General features: G+C 46.1%; 1 protein-coding gene across 1 annotated transcript; it reads right to left on the bottom strand.

Moving 5' to 3' along the window:
* Positions 1-219: 219 nt before the first annotated feature.
* LOC141271522 (uncharacterized) lies at positions 220-17,775 on the bottom strand. Its single transcript, XM_073681579.1, has 5 exons — positions 17,626-17,775; positions 1,043-1,184; positions 798-945; positions 280-717; positions 220-241 (listed from the first exon to the last, which is right to left on the bottom strand). The coding sequence occupies exons 1-5, from the start codon at positions 17,773-17,775 to the stop codon at positions 220-222; spliced, it is 900 nt and encodes a 299-aa protein (XP_073537680.1).
* Positions 17,776-22,427: the final 4,652 nt, after the last annotated feature.

Raw genomic sequence — 22,427 nt, forward strand, 5'->3', positions numbered from 1 at the left:
GAAAAAGTAGAGTTGGGGGATGGTCCTCTGACAAATGATGATGCACCATGAGCCATTTGCCGACCATAACTTGGTTGCATATCTTCTGGACGGTATGCTGCAGCAACCTGCCCAAAACGCTGGGTTGCAGCTGCTGGTCGTGGTGGAGGCACACTGGGTTTGAAACAATTAAATATTCCGCATACTACGGCTCGGGGCGAGGGCATAACTGCTGCCTCTTCAATTGCCATGACCATAGCGCCTGCTGCAGTCATGTACATGTCCTGCCTATCTCGTGGCAGAGATCTGATGCGGGCAGCTTGGGCTGAGCAAAATTTATCGATGGCATCTTCCTGGGATGCCCTTTCCACAAGGCTGAGGGTTCGATTTGTGAGTGCTTCAAGCACAATAGTCCCACCCCCGTGGCTTTTGGCCTTTTTTTTGCCCGCCCTTCTCGATGCCACGAGATGAGCAGAACCAGACCCCCTCCCAGTGTGCCTCAACACATCACCAGCAGAGCTTCCAGCGTCACTTGGAGCAGGAGCAGGAGAATCAGTCACCAAACCCGTCCCGATGTCCGCTGGATTGGACAAAGAATGTGAGGGACAACCAGATGCTGAAGATGCCGAAGCAGATGGATCCGGTGAGGAAAGCTGGAAAAAGTCCTCGGATTCCTCCTCTGCTTGCTCTGTGTTTGTGTCCTCTTCTGCTGTTGGGGCCATGATGTTTCCTTCAGTTCTGTATATAATAAAAGGTAAATCCCAATGTAAATACAACATTTTTGGAAACATTTCAATTAATATGTTTTGGGAATTTACCTCCGCAAACTCCTACTGGTTAGTATGAAGGCCAGCTCGTCCGCAAAAGGAAATTTTCTTTTTTTTGGTGATGAGCCACTTTGCACCGACTGGTGATACTTCACCAGCCGGTCGGTGACCGATCTCCACCGATTTTTAATATCATACACTGCAATGACACAACCAAAACAATTTATGAACTGCTTTAACACCAAAAAGTGCAATTATAAATAGATATAAAAATAAGTGTAAAAATCAAAACTTACTAATTTCCTCTTGGGCATCACGTTCCGCATTCACCCACTGGGGATACATTTGGCTCAACACAGAGGCCCAGGCGTCTTTTTTCTTCTGCTTGTCTTTGTAATCAGGACTAGCTCGGTCCCATATTTCGGGATATTTTTCAATCTACAGTGAATAATAACGTGTGTGACTATTATTTTAAAAACAAAATGGAGGAATAAAAGATTAACCCCAAAAAAAAATTAAACAAACATATGGAGATATGTACGCACACACACCAACACTAACCCCTCACCTATATTGTACGGTTCTTTCACACGTCAATCTCCGGGACGAGTGTTGATGCCATTTTCCACACACAGCGGAGACCCACACACAGACCCATTGCAAAGCATGCTCGGTCACACTTATCTGTACTAACGTGGATATGTGGACGTGAGAAATCAACCTTACAGCGTATGCAGGAGCTTTCAGTGAATGAACCTACATACACTGTACAATAATCTTTCACTTTAATAAAATCTTTTAACCAAAAAAAATAAGTGGGCTCACGCATAGTTTTAATAACTAGCAAAGGGAAAGCAGACGGTTGTTGGCTGATGTTATAGTCTGTGAAGTAGCCAATAACCATGGACCCTTCCTTTGCTATTAATACCAGGCCGCAGCAGTTAGCTTAGCCTTTACTGGCTACTATATATGAAGACCCCCCCCAAAAAAAGTGACATGGGGTCCCCCTATAAATTGTAGCCAGCAAAGGCTAGCCGCTTTGCCTTTTCTGGCTACTATATAAGAAGACCCCCCCAAAAAAAATGACATGGGGTCCCCCTATAAATTGTAGCCAGCAAAGGCTAGCCACTTTGCCTTTTCTGGCTACTATATATGAAGACCCCCCCCCCAAAAAAGTGACATGGGGTCCCCCTATAAATTGTAGCCAGCAAAGGCTAGCCGCTTTGCTTTTTCTGGCTACTATATAAGAAGACCCCCCCCAAAAAAATGACATGGGGTGCCCCTATAAATTGTAGCCAGCAAAGGCTAGCCACTTTGCCTTTTCTGGCTACTATATATGAAGACCCCCCCCAAAAAAAGTGACATGGGGTGCCCCTATAAATTGTAGCCAGCAAAGGCTAGCCGCTTTGCCTTTTCTGGCTACTATATAAGAAGACCCCCCCAAAAAAAATGACATGGGGTGCCCCTATAAATTGTAGCCAGCAAAGGCTAGGCGGACAGCTGCGACCTGATATTAATAGCCTAGAAAGGGGCCATGGTTATAGGCCCCCTCCCAGGCTATAATATCAGCCCTCAGCTGCCCCAGATTTGGCGCATCATATTTGTGCGCCAAATCTGGCGCTTAGCCTCGCTCTTCCACGCTGCCCTGGTGCGGTGGCAGGGGGTAATAGTGGTGGGGTTCATGTCAGCGCCAGCTGACATGAAGCCCAGGTTAGTAATGATGGGCGTCAATAAGACACCCCCATTACTAACCTACAAAGTGTTAAAAAGAAAAAAGACAAACACCCAGAAAAAAATAATTTATTTGAAATAAAACACAATTTTATTTAATTCTAATTTTACTAAAAAAAAAAAAATAGTTACCTGTCCACGTTCCTGCGCTGATCTCCCATGCACAGCTGTCACATCTGGAGATGTGACAGCTGTCATGGCTGCTGTAAGCTCACACTGCCGGGAACACGTCCGCTCCCAGCAGCATGAGCCCCTGACTGAGGTCACCGGAGTGCATTCAGTCAGCGCTGCTCTGGTGACCTCCTTTACAGCCCTGTAGTACCGTGGGAATTTCTCACGATACAGCGGGGCCGTAAAGCAGCTAACCGGAGCAGCGCTGCCTGAACTCCGGCGAACCCGTTCATTCTAGCGGCGGCAGCGGTTCAGAGCGGTCACATTCTTTGTGGCTGCTCTGAACTGGAGATCTTCGTGGGACACTCGTGGACTACTACGGAGGGGTAAGGATAAGGTTGTGGTTTATTATTTTAGATTTTATTACAGGAGATCGATGGCTTCGGGGAATTAGGTGTCTAGGTGAGTATAGGTGTAGTTTTTTATTTTTTACTTTATTTTAGGTGGCGATCGGTGGGGACAGGTAATGTATGAACTAATTTATTTTAGGTAACCACTGGCCACCAATGAAAAAAAAGGGGGCAGTAGATTACATATTATTGGGGCCAATAACCAAAAAACTTTAATAATGATAGCACCCCCCCCCCAAAAAAAAAAAAAAATAGGGGGGGGGGATAGGGTCAATAATATATGGAGGCACATATGGGGGCTATTAAATTTAATTTTGGGGCACATTTTACAGCAGGATCAGTCTGATGGGAACTACTGCTCCCATCGAGCTGATCCTGCTGGCAGGAGTGGATGGGGGACAGACATAGGCCGATGGGAGTAGTAGTGTAACATCGGCCTATGTCTGCCTGCTGACACCCGCGCACACAGACCCCACACAGACCCCACACAGACCCCACACAGACACATACAGACCACATACACACCACACAGAGACATACAGACACTTACCACACTAATCATGAATCCCACGTTGACATTCATCCGCTTGTACCATCCCACGTTAGCAGCCATGATCCTGAGAGACGGGAATATTATGGGATTCTCGTCTTCCTGGATTATGGGATGCTCATGGGATGGATGGATGGAACGCCCAATTGTGACGTCACTTCCTATTTGCTGCGGTTTTGAGGTACAAGACCGCAGCAAATGCGCTTCAGTTCCGCAATTATTTTTACATATTTGCGGATTTGAAGCGGCCCAATGCAAGTCAATGGCGGCGATTACGCCGCGCTTCCGCAAAATTAAATGACATGCTGCGGATTTTTCCGCGGAGCATAAACGCAGCGGAAAAAAATGCAGCGTGGGCATTGACAGTGCGGCTTCTCATTGAGGACCATGGGGGGCGGATTACCAAGCGTTTTTGGAGCGTTTATGCTGCGGAAAACGCTTGAAAAATGCTACGTGGGCACACAGCCTTAGTGTACTCCCAAACGGCTCTTCTCCCTTCAAGTTTTGGGTCTGTAAGCTGGATACATGGCCAGAGCTTAGTCAGTATGCATTGGAGGTGCTAGCTTGCCCTGCTGCTAGTGTATTATCGGAACGCGTCTTTAGTGCCGCAGGTGGTGTACTAACAGACCGTCGCATGCGACTATCCTCCGATAACGTTGACCGGCTTACTTTTCTCAAAATGAACAAGGCCTGGGTCTCTCATGAATTTGCCAGTCCTCTTCCAGAATAAATAATTGGTTGGCAACAGTATCCAGGTCTCCTGTTGTGTTCATGTTTCTACCACCTGAACTGTAATCCCTGAGCTCCAACACCGCCAGTTGGCGCTCGGAAGTGCCATCTGCACAGTCAACACTTGCTGCCGTGTTATTGGGGTTCAGTAACGTCAGCTGTTCCCCTGCTGTGCGGACGGCAATTTCTCCTGCTCTGTCCACATTCTCACTACTACAGATTTTAAAGTTGCTCCAATTACACCTCTGGCTCCTCTGTTTTCAGTATTATCCCTGAGCTCCAACACCGCCAGTTGGCGCTCGGAAGTGCCGTCTGCAAAGTCAACACTTGCTGCCGTGTTATTGGGGTTCAGTAACGTCAGCTGTTCCCCTGCTGTGCGGATGGCAATTTCTCCTGCTCTGTCCACATTCTCACTACTACAGATTTTAAAGTTGCTCCAATTACACCTCTGGCTCCTCTGTTTTCAGTATTATCCCTGAGCTCCAACACCGCCAGTTGGCGCTCGGAAGTGCCGTCTGCACAGTCAACACTTGCTGCCGTGTTATTGGGGTTCAGTAACGTCAGCTGTTCCCCTGCTGTGCGGACGGCAATTTCTCCTGCTCTGTCCACATTCTCACTACTACAGATTTTAAAGTTGCTCCAATTACACCTCTGGCTCCTCTGTTTTCAGTATTATCCCTGAGCTCCAACACCGCCAGTTGGCGCTCGGAAGTGCCGTCTGCACAGTCAACACTTGCTGCCGTGTTATTGGGGTTCAGTAACGTCAGCTGTTCCCCTGCTGTGCGGACGGCAATTTCTCCTGCTCTGTCCACATTCTCACTACTACAGATTTTAAAGTTGCTCAAATTACACCTCTGGCTCCTCTGTTTTCAGTATTATCCCTGAGCTCCAACACCGCCAGTTGGCGCTCGGAAGTGCCGTCTGCACAGTCAACACTTGCTGCCGTGTTATTGGGGTTCAGTAACGTCAGCTGTTCCCCTGCTGTGCGGACGGCAATTTCTCCTGCTCTGTCCACATTCTCACTACTACAGATTTTAAAGTTGCTCCAATTACACCTCTGGCTCCTCTGTTTTCAGTATTATCCCTGAGCTCCAACACCGCCAGTTGGCGCTCGGAAGTGCCGTCTGCACAGTCAACACTTGCTGCCGTGTTATTGGGGTTCAGTAACGTCAGCTGTTCCCCTGCTGTGCGGACGGCAATTTCTCCTGCTCTGTCCACATTCTCACTACTACAGATTTTAAAGTTGCTCAAATTACACCTCTGGCTCCTCTGTTTTCAGTATTATCCCTGAGCTCCAACACCGCCAGTTGGCGCTCGGAAGTGCCGTCTGCACAGTCAACACTTGCTGCCGTGTTATTGGGGTTCAGTAACGTCAGCTGTTCCCCTGCTGTGCGGACGGCAATTTCTCCTGCTCTGTCCACATTCTCACTACTACAGATTTTAAAGTTGCTCCAATTACACCTCTGGCTCCTCTGTTTTCAGTATTATCCCTGAGCTCCAACACCGCCAGTTGGCGCTCGGAAGTGCCGTCTGCACAGTCAACACTTGCTGCCGTGTTATTGGGGTTCAGTAACGTCAGCTGTTCCCCAGCTGTGTGTCCGGCAAATTCTCCTGCTTTGTCCACATCCACTGTACTACTGATTTAAAACTTGCTCCAATTACACCTCTGGCTCCTCTGTTTTTAGTATTTACCCTGGGCTCCAATACCGCTAGTTGCTGCTCAGAAGTGCCGTCTGCACAGTCAACGTTTGCTCCAGTGTTATTGGGGTTCAGTAACGTCAGCTGTTCCCCAGCTGTGTGTCCGGCAAATTCTCCTGCTTTGTCCACATCCACTGTACTACTGATTTAAAACTTGCTCCAATTACACCTCTGGCTCCTCTGTTTTTAGTATTTACCCTGGGCTCCAATACCGCTAGTTGCTGCTCAGAAGTGCCGTCTGCACAGTCAACGCTTGCTCCAGTGTTATTGGGGTTCAGTAACGTCAGCTGTTCCCCAGCTGTGTGTTTGGCAAATTCTCCTGCTCTGTCCACATTCACACTACTACAGATTTTAAAGTTGCTCCAATTACGCCCCTGGCTCCACTCTGTTTTTAGTATTTACCCTGGCTTCCAGCACCGCCAGCTGTTTCCTAGCAGTGTCTTTGGCACGGGTACTCCCTCCTGCCCAGCCTGGTTCCAGCACGCCAGCTGTTTCCGGGTAGTGTCAACGTCACTTTGCCTCCAATGCGTTGTCCTGTCGTGTTGCGGTCGGGTTAGCCGACTCTATGGTGCCTGCAGTTTAGGTGACTCCTATGTGGGCTGCGGGATCTGGCAATGAAGGCTGGTTCCATAGTGCCAATAGGACAAGCACCCCCTGTAGGACTGTGGGTTTTGGTAACTGCGGCCGGCTCGCGGCCTTGAAACTTTTTTTTACATGGGTACCTTCTGCTACCCATCCGGGTTCCAGTACCGTCAGCTGGTTCTCGGCAGTGCCTTTGGATTAGGTGCCTCCTTCTCGGTATCCAAGTTCCACCAACGTCTGCTGGTCCTTGGTAGTGATTTCTGGCACAGGTACCTCCTGCTTAGTAACCGAGTTCCAGTACCGTCAGCTGGTCTTCGGCAGTTCCATTGGCTCTTGTACCTTCTGCTACCCATCCGGGTTCCAGTACCGTCAGCTGGTCCTCGGTAGTTCCATTTGCTCTTGTACCTTCTACTACCCATCCGGGTTCCAGTACCGTCAGCTGGTTCTCGGCAGTGTCTTTGGCACGGGTACTCCCTCCTGCCCAGCCTGGTTCCAGCACGCCAGCTGTTTCCGGGTAGTGTCAACGTCACTTTGCCTCCAATGCGTTGTCCTGTCGTGTTGCGGTCGGGTTAGCCGACTCTATGGTGCCTGCAGTTTAGGTGACTCCTATGTGGGCTGCGGGATCTGGCAATGAAGGCTGGTTCCATAGTGCCAATAGGACAAGCACCCCCTGTAGGACTGTGGGTTTTGGTAACTGCGGCCGGCTCGCGGCCTTGAAACTTTTTTTTACATGGGTACCTTCTGCTACCCATCCGGGTTCCAGTACCGTCAGCTGGTTCTCGGCAGTGCCTTTGGATTAGGTGCCTCCTTCTCGGTATCCAAGTTCCACCAACGTCTGCTGGTCCTTGGTAGTGCTTTCTGGCACAGGTACCTCCTGCTTAGTAACCGAGTTCCAGTACCGTCAGCTGGTCTTCGGCAGTTCCATTGGCTCTTGTACCTTCTGCTACCCATCCGGGTTCCAGTACCGTCAGCTGGTCCTCGGTAGTTCCATTTGCTCTTGTACCTTCTACTACCTATCCGGGTTCCAGTACCGTCAGCTGGTTCTCGGCAGTGTCTTTGGCACGAGTACTCCCTCCTGCCCAGCCTGGTTCCAGCACGCCAGCTGTTTCCGGGTAGTGTCAACGTCACTTTGCCTCCAATGTGTTCTCCTGTCGTGTTGCGGTCGGGTTAGCCGAATCTATGGTGCCTGCAGTTTAGGTGACTCCTATGTGGGCTGCGGGATCTGGCAATGAAGGCTGGTTCCATAGTGCCAATAGGACAAGCACCCCCTGTAGGACTGTGGATTTTGGTAACTGCGGCCGGCTCGCGGCCTTGAATCTTTTTTTTACATGGGTACCTTCTGCTACCCATCCGGGTTCCAGTACCGTCAGCTGGTTCTCGGCAGTGCCTTTGGATTAGGTGCCTCCTTCTCGGTATCCAAGTTCCACCAACGTCTGCTGGTCCTTGGTAGTGCTTTCTGCCACAGGTACCTCCTGCTTAGTAACCGAGTTCCAGTACCGTCAGCTGGTCCTCGGTAGTTCCATTGGCTCTTGTACCTTCTGCTACCCATCCGGGTTCCAGTACCGTCAGCTGGTCCTCGGTAGTTCCTCAGCCTTCTTGTACCTTCTGCTACATTTCCAAGTTCAAGCTTTTTGAAATGGTTCTTGGTAATCACTCTGGATCTCCCTGACGAGGACCCTGAAGACGAGGACCCTGAAGACCAACCCGAAGAAGACGAGGACCCCGAATACGACGACCCTGAAGACGAGGACCCTGAAGACCACCCCGAGGAAGACGAGGACCCTGAAGACCACCCCGAAGAAGACGAGGACCCTGAAGACCACCCCGAAGAAGACGAGGACCCCGAAGACGAGGACCCAGAAGACCAACCCGAAGAAGACGAGGACGCCGAAGACGACGACCCCCGAAGACGACGACCCTGAAGACCACACCGAAGAAGACCAAGAAGATGACCCTGAAGAAGTTGACCAAGAGGACAAAGAAGAGAAGACAAGCACCAAGATATAGAAGAACAAGAGACAGAAAACCAAGAAGCAGAAATACAAGAAGCTGCAGAACAAAAAGCGGAAGAACATTAAGCATAAGACTAAAAATCAGAGCAAAAAATAATATCTAAATTATAAGCAGAAGATGACTAAGCAGTGTATGGGGGTGAGTCCGTTCCTCCTCGTGGTGCCCCTGGAAAAGACCTGCTGCTGCAGGCCAAACTGAACGCGGACAAATCCTGTTGTAAATCTTGAAAGGTGTAATGTCCAACCTTTTATAGATAACAACTACATGAATGCCTGTCACAAATAAGAATATGAAGAAGATGAAGAAGTAGAATATGAAGAATGTAAAAAAAAAGAATAATACGAAGAAAGTGAAGAAGAAGATGAAGAAGGTGAAGAAGAAGTGGATGAAAAAGATGCTGAGGATGATGAAGGAGAAAGTGTGGGAGAAGTAAAAAAGGAGGTGAAGAGCATGGAAGTAGTGAAACATAAATATCTGACAAAATATAAAAATACTTAACATAGTCAATATTTCCGTAACTCAGAACGTCTTAAAAAAAATATTAATTCCTGCTATTCCATTTGATTGGGCTAAACCTCTATGCCTTTATTGTCTCCCCCACCTCCCCCAATACATTCTACATTATTCTTAGTTGTTTTCCTTCATGTAGAATTAACCTACAAGGAAAGAAAAGGTTTATTTTCATTCCGATATTTCTGTCCCATTGACTTGCATTGGTTTCCGGTATCGGAATCGACGATATCCGATACTTTTTCGGTATCGGTCCGATCCAATCCGATCCGATATTTCCCGATATCGGAAGGTATCGCTCAACACTAGTCTGCAGTCATTCTGTGTGAATTCTCACAGTGCGCACTGCACGCTCTCAGTATTCTCTGGTGCCGACAATTTGCATACATGTTGTCACATGTCGATTAGACTTGCGTGGACTCACTCAATGAAAATAAATTGAGCAAGGCTGGACATGTCCAGTTGAAATGTGGCCAGAAATATAAAAATTGCAAAGTTGTGCTCACATGACCGTTCACTCTTGCTACCGGCGAGGAAGAATCCTAAAAGTGAGCAGTGCATGCGTTGTGAGAATTCAGAAGCCTGCTGTCATGCAAGATGTGGGAAAGACTTAGTGCAACACAGAGGGAAGAGGGAAAGGGAGCCCAGACACTAGGGAAATGGGGGAGTGGAGACCTCCTAGTCTGGTCTAGTGTCACCCTGTCTCAACTACCATCCCTATATTGGCTATTCACCAATAGCATGCGTGCCTCGCCCTGATTTTCCCTGGTGCATGTCTAAGTCTAGGGAAGGAAGGAGATGAGCACTAGTTGATCTCCACTAAACTTTATAGACTACAAGGGTAGACAAACAGGGGGAATTGCTTAGCTTTAGACGACTCCAAAGAAATGCACACACGGCCTCAAGCTCCAGAGAGGACGAAGTACTGCTCTTGCTAAAGCCTCATAAGTAGTAATGAATATCACCGGCACCTCCCTCTCAGACACACCAAGTATTTATACACCCAGGCCAGGGAGCTAATTAGCCAGAGGGAGGTAGCCGCTGGGTCCTAGAGACAGCCGGCCTCTAAGAAGATGTCTGTAATGCCAAATGTAGAGATCTCCTGCAACCAACTGCAGGGCGACTGTCTGTCACCTCTGACACACCCGTGATACCTGCTGGTACCTAGAGTAACTGCAGAATTTCATCTCAAACCTGAACAAGCCCCTTAATTATAAAATGAAGCCTTGTAGCATGCCAATCCTAACCGCGTGTAATATATTCACTGTCAGGATTTATCTCTGCTTGCGGGTTCCTGCAGTCATTACATGGCCACCTCACTCACATGCGATTTTCACACTTATGGTCACATGACAACGAGCTTCTCTTCCTGCTTCTCTCAGATTTTTCACTGAACATTGAGAGACTAAAGACACGGCCCCACTTTTACTATTTGGTCAGTCTTTTTTTCTCAGGAGTGGGAGACATAACCAGGAGTGGGTGATAAATGCAGAATTGGTGACTTGTTTCTATTATACCTTTTCTCTGATTGTTCCTCACCTGGTTTTGGCTCCCACTGATGACACCAATACTATTTTTGCACGTATGTAAACACGGACGTGTGGCATGAGGGCTAAGGAAGCCCTTTTTTTGGAAGTGCATTGAGGTGAAGGGTACATTGCTGGAAAAGGAAGAAAAAAAAAAAAAAAAAACCTCTTTAAATCTCTTAGTTTGCGAGTGTGAACGAGCTGCGTGTGTCCGGAGCGTAAGTGCGAACGAAAGTAAGTGTGTGACTTGTTTTTCAGTGAAGAGGTATTTGGGAATCCTGCAGAAAATACCTGTGTGAATTGCGGTGAGTGCTGCATTGTGACCTGCTGAGTGCTTTTCTACCTGTTTAGATTTATTGGGCTTTTTAAAACCTATTTTCTCACTACAGTTTTAGTTTCTTAGTTTACTACCTGTGTATTTAAGGGTTAACTACATTGCACTAAAATCCTGAGGTGTAGATTTACTCACAAGGGGTTAATTAAGGGGAAGGGGTCATAATTAAGGGTTTATAAGGGGCAGCTGGTTGGACATCAAGTCCTTTGGAAGTGCATTGAGGTGAAGGGTACATTGCTGGAAAAGGAAGAAAAAAAAAAAAAACTCTTTAAATCTCTTAGTTTGCGAGTGTGAACGAGCTGCGTGTGAAAGTAAGTGTGTGACTTGTTTTTCAGTGACTTTGGATTCAGGGAGTTTGGAAGGGAGGACTTAGGACTGAATTGCTGACTGTATTTCATTCTTTCTTTACTTTACTTTTTACTTAATTAATCTACCTGACCTACTTATCTGATTCCCCCGTCCATACTTGATACTTAATTGATCCCCCGTGCATACTTAACTGATCCCCCGCCGATATCTAATTGATACACTTGCACATCCCTAGTTGATCCCCGTCCATACACCTATATATAAATAATTGTGTTTTGTACTTGTATATATATACTGACTGTATCCCCATATTTAGAATGACGTCCATTTTGGCCGAAGCCGTGCAGTGTACATCTTGTGCAATGTATGCATTCCATGAGCAACCGCTCGAGGATCCATACTGCTGCGAGAGATGTGAGCATATCGTGCACTTGGAAGCCCAAATTCTGGATCTAAGTGCTCAGATAGCGGTACTGAGGAGCATCGACAACATGGAACGGAGTTTGCGGCTCACCGAGCAGACACTCAATGGGTCAATACTGGGGGTGGAGCATAGAGGGGAAGTGCAGGCTGAACAGGCAGGGAGCTGGATAACAGTTAGGAGGGATAGAGGGAAGAAGTATAGGAAGGCTGGTTCAGAACCGGCATTATTGGAGCACGACAGATCCTCTGACCGCCGGGGGAGTGTATGCTCCAGTAATGAGGGGGAGGGGGGAAGTGTAGGGCAGGCAAGACAGGTTCTGGTAGTGGGTGACTCTATTATTAGGGGGACAGACAGGGCAATCTGTCACAAAGACCGGGATCGCCGAACGGTGTGCTGCCTCCCTGGCGCTCGAGTCCGGCACATCGCGGATCGGGTTGACAGATTACTGGGTGGGGCTGGCGAAGACCCAGCGGTCATGGTCCACATCGGCACCAATGACAAAGTGAGTGGCAGATGGAGGGTCCTTAAAAATGATTTTAGGGACCTAGGTAGGAAGCTTAGGGCAAGGACCTCCAAGGTAGTTTTCTCAGAAATACTACCAATCCCGCGAGCCACACAGGAGCGCCAACGGGAAGTTAGGGAGGTGAATAAGTGGCTAAAGAGTTGGTGCAAGGCAGAAGGGTTTGGGTTCATGGAGAACTGGGCCGACTTCGCGGTCGGCTACAGGCTCTACCGTAGGGACGGGCTGCACCTCAATGGGGAGGGTGCAGCGGTGCTGGGGAAGAAGATGGCTAATAGGTTGGAGGAGTTTTTAAACTAGAGACGGGGGGGGGGAACCAAGGAAATAGGTGGGATGTGAGGCAAGCAAGGGGGAAGGGGAGAAGTGAATATAATGAGGGTGGAGAGGGGGGTGGGGATAGTACAGTTAGATCGTTAGAGAAGAATAGGATGCTAAATAACCCCAAAGTTTTATCTTGCATGCTGACCAACGCAAGAAGCCTGACCAATAAGGCGGATGAGCTGCAGGCGCTTATATCGGAGGAGAGGTATGACATCGTAGGTATAACAGAGACTTGGCTAGACGATAGCTATGACTGGGCGGTAAATTTATTAGATTATAGTTTATTTAGAAGGGACCGGAAACAGGGGAAAGGCGGAGGAGTCTGCTTATATGTAAAGTCATGTCTAAAACCCAGACTAAGGGAAGATCTAGGAGAGGGAGAAGAGGGGGTTGAGTCCATGTGGGTAGAGATAGAGGGAACTAAAAATAATAATAAAATATTACTGGGGGTCTGCTATAAGCCACCAAATATAACAGAGGAGAATGAGAATCTGCTATTAGGACAAAGAGACAAAGTAGCAAAACATAATGAAGTGATTGTAATGGGGGATTTCAACTACCCGGATATTGACTGGGAAACAGAAACCTGTAGATCTCAGAAAGGAAAAAGGTTCTTGACAAATATTAAGGATAATTATCTCTCCCAACTAGTGCAGGAACCAACGAGAGGGAAGGCCGTGTTGGACTTAATATTGACTAATAGGCCTGATAGAATAACTGAGGTACAGATAGGGGGGCACCTAGGTAATAGCGACCATAATATTATCGACTTCAAAATGCCCTTCAGTAGGGTTATCAATAAGGGAACAACAAAAACATTAAACTTTAGGAGGGCGAAGTTTGATCAGCTGATAGAAAACCTTCAACTTATTGACTGGGACAAAGTACTTAATCAAAGGAATACGAATAGTAAATGGGAAACCTTCAAAAGAATTCTGAATACTCAGTGCGAGAGATATATACCGTATGGGAATAAAAGGGCAAGAAACAAGAGGAAACCAATATGGTTGAACAAGAACGTAAAAGGGGCGTTAAATAGCAAAAAAGAGGCATTCAAGAGATTAAAACAGGAAAACAGTAAGGAAGCACTAATGTGTTACAAGGAAAAAACGAGAACCTGTAAAAAACAAATAAAAATAGCGAAGGAGGAAACAGAGAAACGTATTGCTAGGGAAAGTAGATCAAATCCCAAACTGTTCTTTACGTATATAAATAGTAAAAGGATTAAATCGGATAATATTGGACCGATAAAAAGTGAGGAAGGCAAAATCATAGAGAAAGATGAGGATAAAGCTAATCTATTAAATAATTTTTTTTCGACAACTTTCACAAAGGAAATAGAACTAACAGGCGAAATGAGAAGGGACAAGCTTAATCCTCCACTAAGTATGACAAATCTAACCCAAGCTGGGGTACAGAAACGCCTCAGTAACATTAAAATAAACAAATCACCAGAACCTGATGGCATACACCCACGGGTACTAAGGGAACTAAGTAATGTGATAGACAGACCGTTATATCTTATATTTAAGGACTCTGTTGAGACTGGGTCTGTACCACTTGATTGGCGACAGGCGAATGTAGTGCCAATATTCAAAAAGGGAGCGAAAAGTGACGCCGGAAACTATCGGCCGGTGAGTCTGACGTCCGTTGTGGGCAAAATTTTTGAAAGCTTCATTACAGAGGCAATTACGGAGCATCTTGATGCTAATAATCTTTTAATCCCGAACCAACATGGATTCATGAGGAATCGCTCCTGCCAAACAAACCTGATTGACTTCTACGAGGAGGTTAGCTCTCGAGTAGATCAGGGGGAACCAGTGGATGTCGTGTATCTCGAATTCTCAAAAGCGTTCGATAGCGTGCCACATAATAGGTTGGTATACAAAATGAGAATGATGGGGCTGGGGGAAAATGTTTGCAAGTGGGTAGCAAACTGGCTAAAGGATAGTAGGCAGAGGGTGGTTATAAATGGAATATACTCAGATTGGGTAAGCGTCACTAGTGGGGTACCACAGGGGTCTGTACTAGGCCCAATGTTATTTAATATCTTTATTAACGACATAGTCAACGGGATAAATAGTAAAATATCAATATTTGCAGATGACACAAAGTTATGTAAAACAATTAATACAAAAGAGGACAGTGCAGACCTACAGAGGGACTTGGATAAGCTGGGTAGGTGGAGCATTAAATGGCAAATGAGGTTTAATGAGGAGAAATGTAAGGTCATACATATGGGAAGGAAAAATGGAAGTCACCAGTACTCACTGAATGGGAAATCATTGGGGAATTCAGAGATGGAGAAGGACTTGGGCATCTTGATTGATAGCAAACTAAATTGGAGTGCCCAAAGTCAGGCGGCTGCTGTAAGGGCAAGCAGGGTAATGGGATGTATCAGAAGAGGTATAGCTGCAAAGGATGAGAACATTGTTCTTCCACTGTACAAAGCACTGGTCAGACCACACTTGGAATACTGTGCTCAGTTATGGGCCCCAATATATAGAAAGGATATAAATGAGCTTGAAAAGGTACAAAGGAGGGCAACAAAATTAATAAAGGGAATGGAGGGACTGCAATACCCATAGAGGTTGGCAAAACTAGGACTATTCAGCCTGGAAAAGAGAAGGTTGAGGGGGGACATAATAAATGTGTACAAATATGTTAGGGGACAGTATAGAGATCTTGCCCGGGATTTGTTCAAAAGGAGGGATATTACGGTAACAAGAGGGCACTCACTAAGACTGGAAGAGAAAAGGTTTCAGCACCAGCATAGGAAGGGGTTCTTTACGGTAAGAGCAGTGAGAATATGGAATTCACTGAGTGAGGAGACGGTAATGTCGGATTCACTACACCAGTTCAAGCGGGGACTGGATGCATTTCTAGATACCAGGCAGATTTCAGCGTATACTTAAAAATAAAATAAAATAGTAGGTTGATACAGGGATTTATTCTGACTGCTGGTTTCAGAGTCGGGAGGGAATTTTTCCTCAGGTGAAGATTGGCCAAATCATTTGGGGTTTTTGCCCTCCTCTGGATCAACTTTAGCAATTACAGAACTAACAGGTCGAACTTGATGGACGCAAGTCTTTATTCGGCTTTACTAACTATGTTACTATGTTACTATGTTTATAAATAAGTAATACTTATGATTATTTGCTGCCACCTACTGGTCATAGTGTATAAGACACCGAGCAACAGCAGAACTTTTAGTGCTAAGTAAAGAGTTGCAGTTTGCTGATATAAAGGATATAAGGCCCCCATACACTAGATAGTGGTCAGTGATCATTCGGCCAACAGAGATCTCTTTTGACTCCCCCATAGACATGAGTACTTGGCTGAGTGTTGTTGTGTTCTTTATGTAAGATCTGTTGCCAGACTCCTATGGCAGTGGCGTATTTCGCCACAGAACAAAAAGATTGGTCTTTATACACATGGCTGCATTACTATTTTACTCCCATTTATGGTTCTGATACACACAGGCTTTAGATGTGTGGCAGAGAACCGTGAGACAAAGAAAAACATGGAGTTTACCCCAAATTTTAGGGCAGCAAATACAGGTGAAAGACATGGATCCCAATTCATCAAACTGATTTTACCAAAATTCTGATGAAAACTGCTTTAAATGTTTCAAAATTTTTGTGCAAGTCATAGTTGTAAAAAATGTTGTGTCATTTGTCCTTTTTATGCCAGTACCGAGGAGCTCTGCCATATTTTTAATAAGTAGGTGGAACTTCATAGGGAGGCGGTGTGCCCTGCAAATTCATCAGAATTTACGCCAAAAAAGAGACGAGTAAATTTCTTTGGTAGTGCACAGCAAGCACCCATACCTCTTATTGAATATTGAATTTGGCGCACCTTACTCCATCACACTGTTCATCAATCTTGTGCGTAACACTCCAGCCTTGGTGTTTCTGGGCGACGCTGTTTATACCACCTCACCTGTACATGTCACCTATCCATGTGGTTATAACAGCTACATGTACAGGCACAGCAGGTTAAGTTGTAAGCGTGTCTTATAAACACTTCTTTTTAGGCAGCCCTTTAAGATTTCCTAATTAGACCTCTTTACATTATTATCGAAAATGTAATTCCAATTTACCTAATGACTATGCACATGGCACTTTATTGCACATTGCTATTGCTTATTTTCTTTTATATATTATTTTGATATTGCATTATTTACTGCCTGTACATGTGCCCTGCACCTTTCTTCCTTTACCCTTAAAGTGATGTTAATTAGTATTCAGCAGTGTCCATTCATACTTATCTCAGAGATCCACCATATTTATATGGCTCCATTGGTTATCACGCCTGCTATATAGGTTGCATCCCAGTTCCAGTTATTGGCCTAGGAAACAGGTTCCAGTGCAATGTGCACAGTTTAACTGTTTTTATTTGTCTGGTCTAGGCATTTCTGTTCGTTACCTAAAAAAGATTTACATTGTTTAAAATTACGACGTGCAACTGATCTTTTGTATGTGTCTTTCCTCTTTTTTTAATCAAAAATGTAATTTTTTAATTGAACAGTATCTTCACACTTTGTTTTGTGAAAATATAATACAAATTACTCTTATTAATTAAAGGGAATCTGTCATCTGATGTTTCCTACCCCATCTGAGAGTAGCATGATGTAGGGATAGAGGCCCAGATTTCAGTGATGTGTCATTCAGTGGGCTGCTTGCTGTCATTTTGATAAAATCACAGCTTTATCTGCTGCAGATCCACCAGTTATCTGAATGCTGTATAACTCCACCCACACATCTGATTGGCAGTTGTGTACACTGTGCATAGGCAGAAAGCTGCTAATCAGTGGTAGAGGGCGGGGTTATTCAGAGCTCATAAATATGGAGGAATACATTACAGCAGGTTTACTAGTCCTCTAGTGATAATCTCCTGCTGATAAAACAGCAATTTTACAAAAACTACAGCAAGAAGCCCAGTAAGTGACACATCGCTGTAATCAGGGTCTCTTTCTCTACATTGTGCTGCTCTAAGATTAGGTGGCAAAATCTTGATGAGAGATTTTCTTTAAGGAAAAGATTAATATTGCTACTTTGTTCTGGCAGTCAAGGACAGATCCTTTTCACCCTGTCACAGTGGAAACCCACATGATTACCTAAGATGTCGTACTGGTATTCAAATTCTAGTTTGGGTTGTACATTTTCCTGCTGGGTTTCCATAACCAGGCACTTTTGCTGCTCAGGATTGTGCCTGTTCTTGTTCCTTGTTATAGGTATATGAATGCTAATTACTAGCATTCATATTACAGTTAGATTTGTGTGTGATGTTTAATACATACAGTGTGGGCACAATTATTAGGCAAGTGAGTATTTTGACCATATCATCATTTTTATGCAGATTTTCCAACTCAAAGCTTTATGAACTTGAATGCTTATTGTTTTGTTTTCTTCAAGCAAAATGGGCCAGAAAAGAAATTTAACCGACTCAGAAAAGTCAAAAATTGTTAGAAGTCTTACAGAGTGATGCAGCTCTCTTCAAATTGCTAAAATATTGGGGCCCAATCACAGAACCATCAAAAGTTTTGTTGCGAAATAGTCAACAGGGTCGCAAAAACTCTATTGAGAAAAAAAGATGCACATTAACTACCAAAAATTTGAGGAGAAACAAACATGAAGATATCAGGAGCCATTATCCTCCAGTGCTATCATATCCTGAACTGCAACCTTCTTTGGTGTGCAAACAAACATATTGCCCTATAAACAGGGGTGGGCTGGACCGGGGAGCAGAGGGGCAAATGCCCCCCCCGGCTGCTTACCAATCAGCTGTTCACATAGCACGCCTGAAGCTGATTCATTCTGCCGGAGACGAGAGAAGCCTCTGGATCGGAGACCTCAGTGGATATGTTTGAGGTCAGGAGGTCTGCAGTGAGGAGGCAATAGGACGCTGCTCACCTGCTCATAAATTCACCCAGGATACTATATTGTCCGGTCCAGAGCCACTCTGCTGGGGCTCCGTGTGAGCTATTGCAGGAGTCTGAACTTTGATGCCGATTAGGGTCGTCCTGTCAGTGCAGAAAGTTCAGTCTGGTGCAATAAGTCACTGTGACCCCAGCAGAGGCCACAGACATCACAATACAGGATCCTGCACTGACTGATCACGCTGGAACCTACAGCACATCACAGATTGTACTATATGGCTCTATATGTATAATATGTGAGGTCCTGTAGTCAGGTCCAGGTGTGATCAGTACAGTGTATATCTGTGTACATAATATACCATATACAGATTAGTGTATGATCTACTGTGATACAGACATCAGATGTTTTAAATACACATTACTATACAACATCAGATGTCTGTAGTCACAGTATATTCTATACCAGTCATGTATTCCCCTATACAATGTATGTGGTATTCTGTGTGAACAGACATAACATGTTATGTACAGGTAATGTGAGCATAGTATATCTGATGTCTGCCCACGTCTAGTATATATTATATTGTAACTACACAGTCCAGCCCGCGGACCGAAACAGCCAAAGGGTTGAAGACTGTGGCCAACAGGCTGCACTATACCCTCCACTATCTCGATATCACCGCTGATCCCCAAGATCCACCAATCAGCGAGTGCGACTGACACAGCAAATGTGATTACGTCACTACATTGCATCTGCTGTGTGGAGAGTCAATACATCAGGGACTGGAGCAGACTGCTGGAGGAACAAGAGTGAGGTGAGTATGTGTTGTTTTTTTTCTTTCATATGTGTATGGGATGTGTGCCTGCTATGTGAGGACTCATACTGTATATAGGAGGCTATGTGGGGGCTCATACTGAATATAGAGAGGCTATGTGGGGGCTCATATTGTATATCGTAGGCTATGTGGGTTCCCACACAGTATATAGGAGGCTATGTGGGTCCTCACACTGTATATAGGAGGCGGTGTGTGGGATCATACTTTATAGGAAGCTATGTGAGGGCTCATATTGCATATAGGGAGACTATGTGGGGGCTCACATTGTATATAGGAGGCTATGTGGGGGCTCACACTGTATATAGGAGGCTATGTGCGGCCCCACACTACATATAGGGGGCTATGTGAGGGCTCATATTGCATACAGAGAAAGACTATGTGGTGTCACACTGTATATAAGAGGCTATGTGGGGGCTCACACTGTATATAGGATGCTATGTGGGGGCTCACACTGTATATAGGAGGCTATGTGGGGCCCCACACTATATATAGGAGGCTATGTGAGGGCTCATATTGCATACAGAGAGACTATGTGGGGACTCACTGTATATAGGAAGCTATGTGGGGGCTCATACTGTAAAAAGGAGGCTATGTGGTTGCTCACACTGAATGTAGGAGGATATATGGGGGGTCATACTGTATTTAAGGAGGCTACTTAAGGGCTCATATTGTATACAGTGGGTACGGAAAGTATTCAGACCCCTTTAAATTTTTCACTCTTTGTTTCATTGCAGCCATTTGGTAAATTCTAAAAAGTTAATTTTTTCCTCATTAAAGTACACTCTACACCCCATCTTGACTGAAAAAAAACAGAAATGTAGAAATTTTTGCAAATTTATTAAAAAAGAAAAACTGAAATATCCCATGGTCAAAAGTATTCAGACCTTTTGCTCAGACACTCATATTTAAGTCACATGCTGTCCATTTCCTTGTGATCCTCCTTGAGATGGTTCTACTCCTTCATTGAAAGAGAGTGAAAAATTTAAAGGGGTCTGAATACTTTCCGTACCCCCTGTATAAGGGCTATGTGGGGGCTCACACTGCATATAGTAGTGTTTCGCAGAAACGCTGCGAAAACGCTGGTTAATAGGTCTGCCATGCTTAGCAATGCAAAGCCGGATGTGCTGTGCACATGATGCCGAAATTTCCGTTCTGGATTCACATTGCGTTAAAATACACAGCAGGACCATTTCTAGCGCGATCCTAAAGCAAATTCGCACACATTGAGGTGGATTTAAATGCAGCAAACCCGCAGGTATATGTGGACTAGCTATTGAGCCTGTTCTGCTCTCGGGTGGCGAGCATTTTTATTAATATATGGTCTCCCATGTGGGTATGTGCTGCCCCGATCCTGGTATTTGTGCTGCCCCCATCCTGGTATTTGTGCTCCCCAATCCTGCTCCCCCATCCTGTTATGCGCTGCCCTCATCTCTATCCTGGTATGCATAGCATGCCTCATCCCTATCCTGGTATGCATGGCACCCCTCACCTCTAATTCTGGTATGCATGGCACCCCTCACCTCCAATCCTGGTATGCATGGCACCCCTCACCCCCAATCCTGGTATGCATGGCACCCCTCACCCCCAATCCTGGTATGCATGGCACCCCTCATACCCAATCCTAGTATGCATGGCACCCCTCATCCCCAATCCTGGTATTCATGGCACCCCTCATCCCCAATCCTGGTATGCATGGCACCCCTCATCCCCAATCCTGGTATGCATGGCACCCCTCATCCCCAATTCTGGTATGCATGGCACCCCTCATCCCCAATCCTGGTATGCATGGCACCCCTCACCCTCAATCCTGTATGCATGGCACCCCTCATCCCCAATTCTGGTATGCATGGCACCCCTCATCCCCAATCCTGGTATGCATGGCACCCCTCACCCTCAATCCTGTATGCATGGCACGCCTCATCCCCAATCCTGGCATGCATGGCACCCCTCTTCCTGGTATACATGGCTCCCTCATACCCAATCCTGGTATGCATGGTACCCCATCCCTCATCCCTATCCTGGTATGTATGGTACCCCTCATCCTGGTATGCATGGTAACCCTCATCCCTATCCTGGTATGCATGGCACCCCATCCCTCATCCTGATATACATGATACTCCTCATCCCTATCCTGGCATGCATGGCCCCTCATCCGAATACTGGTATGCATGCCCCCCCCCAGATCCCTATCCTGGTATGCATGGTACCCCTCATCCCTATCCTGGTATTTCATGGCATCCCTCATCCCAAATCCTGGTATGCATGGCACCCCTCATCCCCAATCCTGGTATGCATGGCCGCCTCATCCCAAATTTGATATACATGGCACCCCTCATCCCTATCCTGGTATGTATGGCACCCCTCATCCCTAATCCTGGTATGCATGGTACCCCTCATCCCCAATCCTGGTATGCATGGCACCTCTCATCCCCAATCCTGGTATGCATGGCACCCCTCATCCCCAATCCTGGTATGCATGGCCCCCTCGTCCCCCAAACCTGGTATGTATGGTACCCAATCCCTCACCCTGATATGCATGACTTCCTCATCCCCAATCCTGGTATGTATGGCACTCCTTATCCCTATCCTGGTATGTATGGTACCTCTCATCCTGGTATGCATGGTACCCCGCATCCCTATCCTAGTATGTATGGTACCCCTCATCCTGGTATGCATGGCACCCCATCCCTCATCCTGGTATGCATGGTACTCCTCACCCCCCAATCCAGGTATGCATAGTCCCCTCACCCCCCAATCCTGGTATGCATGGTACCCCTCATCCCCCAATCCTGGTATGTATGGTACCCCTCATCCTGGTATGCATGGTCCCCTCATCCCCCTATCCTAGTATGTATGGTACCCCTCATCCTGGTATGCATGGCACCCCATCCCTCATCCTGGTATGCATGGTACCCCGCATCCCTATTCTGGTATGTATGGTACCCCTTATCCTGGTATGCATGGCACCCCTCATCCCAATTCTGGTATGTATGGCCTCCTCATCCCTCAATCCTCGTATGCATGGTACCCCTCATCCCCCAATCCAGGTATGCATGGTACCCCTCATCCCCCAATCCTGGTATGTGTGGTGGTGGCTCTTTCAAGCCGGCTACCATGCGCTGTAAAAAAAAGAAAAAAAAGTAAAAATTAAAAAATAAACCTTTATACTCACCTGTCCGGCGGTGATCTTCTCGCA

Source organism: Phyllobates terribilis, unplaced genomic scaffold (assembly GCF_046119375.1).
Source record: "Phyllobates terribilis strain yellow unplaced genomic scaffold, ASM4611937v1 Scaffold_5__5_contigs__length_657084704, whole genome shotgun sequence".
Taxonomy (NCBI): domain Eukaryota; kingdom Metazoa; phylum Chordata; class Amphibia; order Anura; family Dendrobatidae; genus Phyllobates; species Phyllobates terribilis.

Bases quoted from the DNA above. Each gene is read 5' to 3' on its own strand.
- LOC141271522 (XM_073681579.1), bottom strand. From the start codon at position 17,775: ATGCTAGTAATTAGCATTCATATACCTATAACAAGGAACAAGAACAGG. The intron at 946-1,042 runs GTAAGTTTTGAT...GTGTCATTGCAG, and splicing joins TGATGCCCAAGAGGAAATTA to TGTATGATATTAAAAATCGG. The intron at 242-279 runs GCCACGAGATAG...TGACTGCAGCAG, and splicing joins GCTGCCCGCATCAGATCTCT to GCGCTATGGTCATGGCAATT.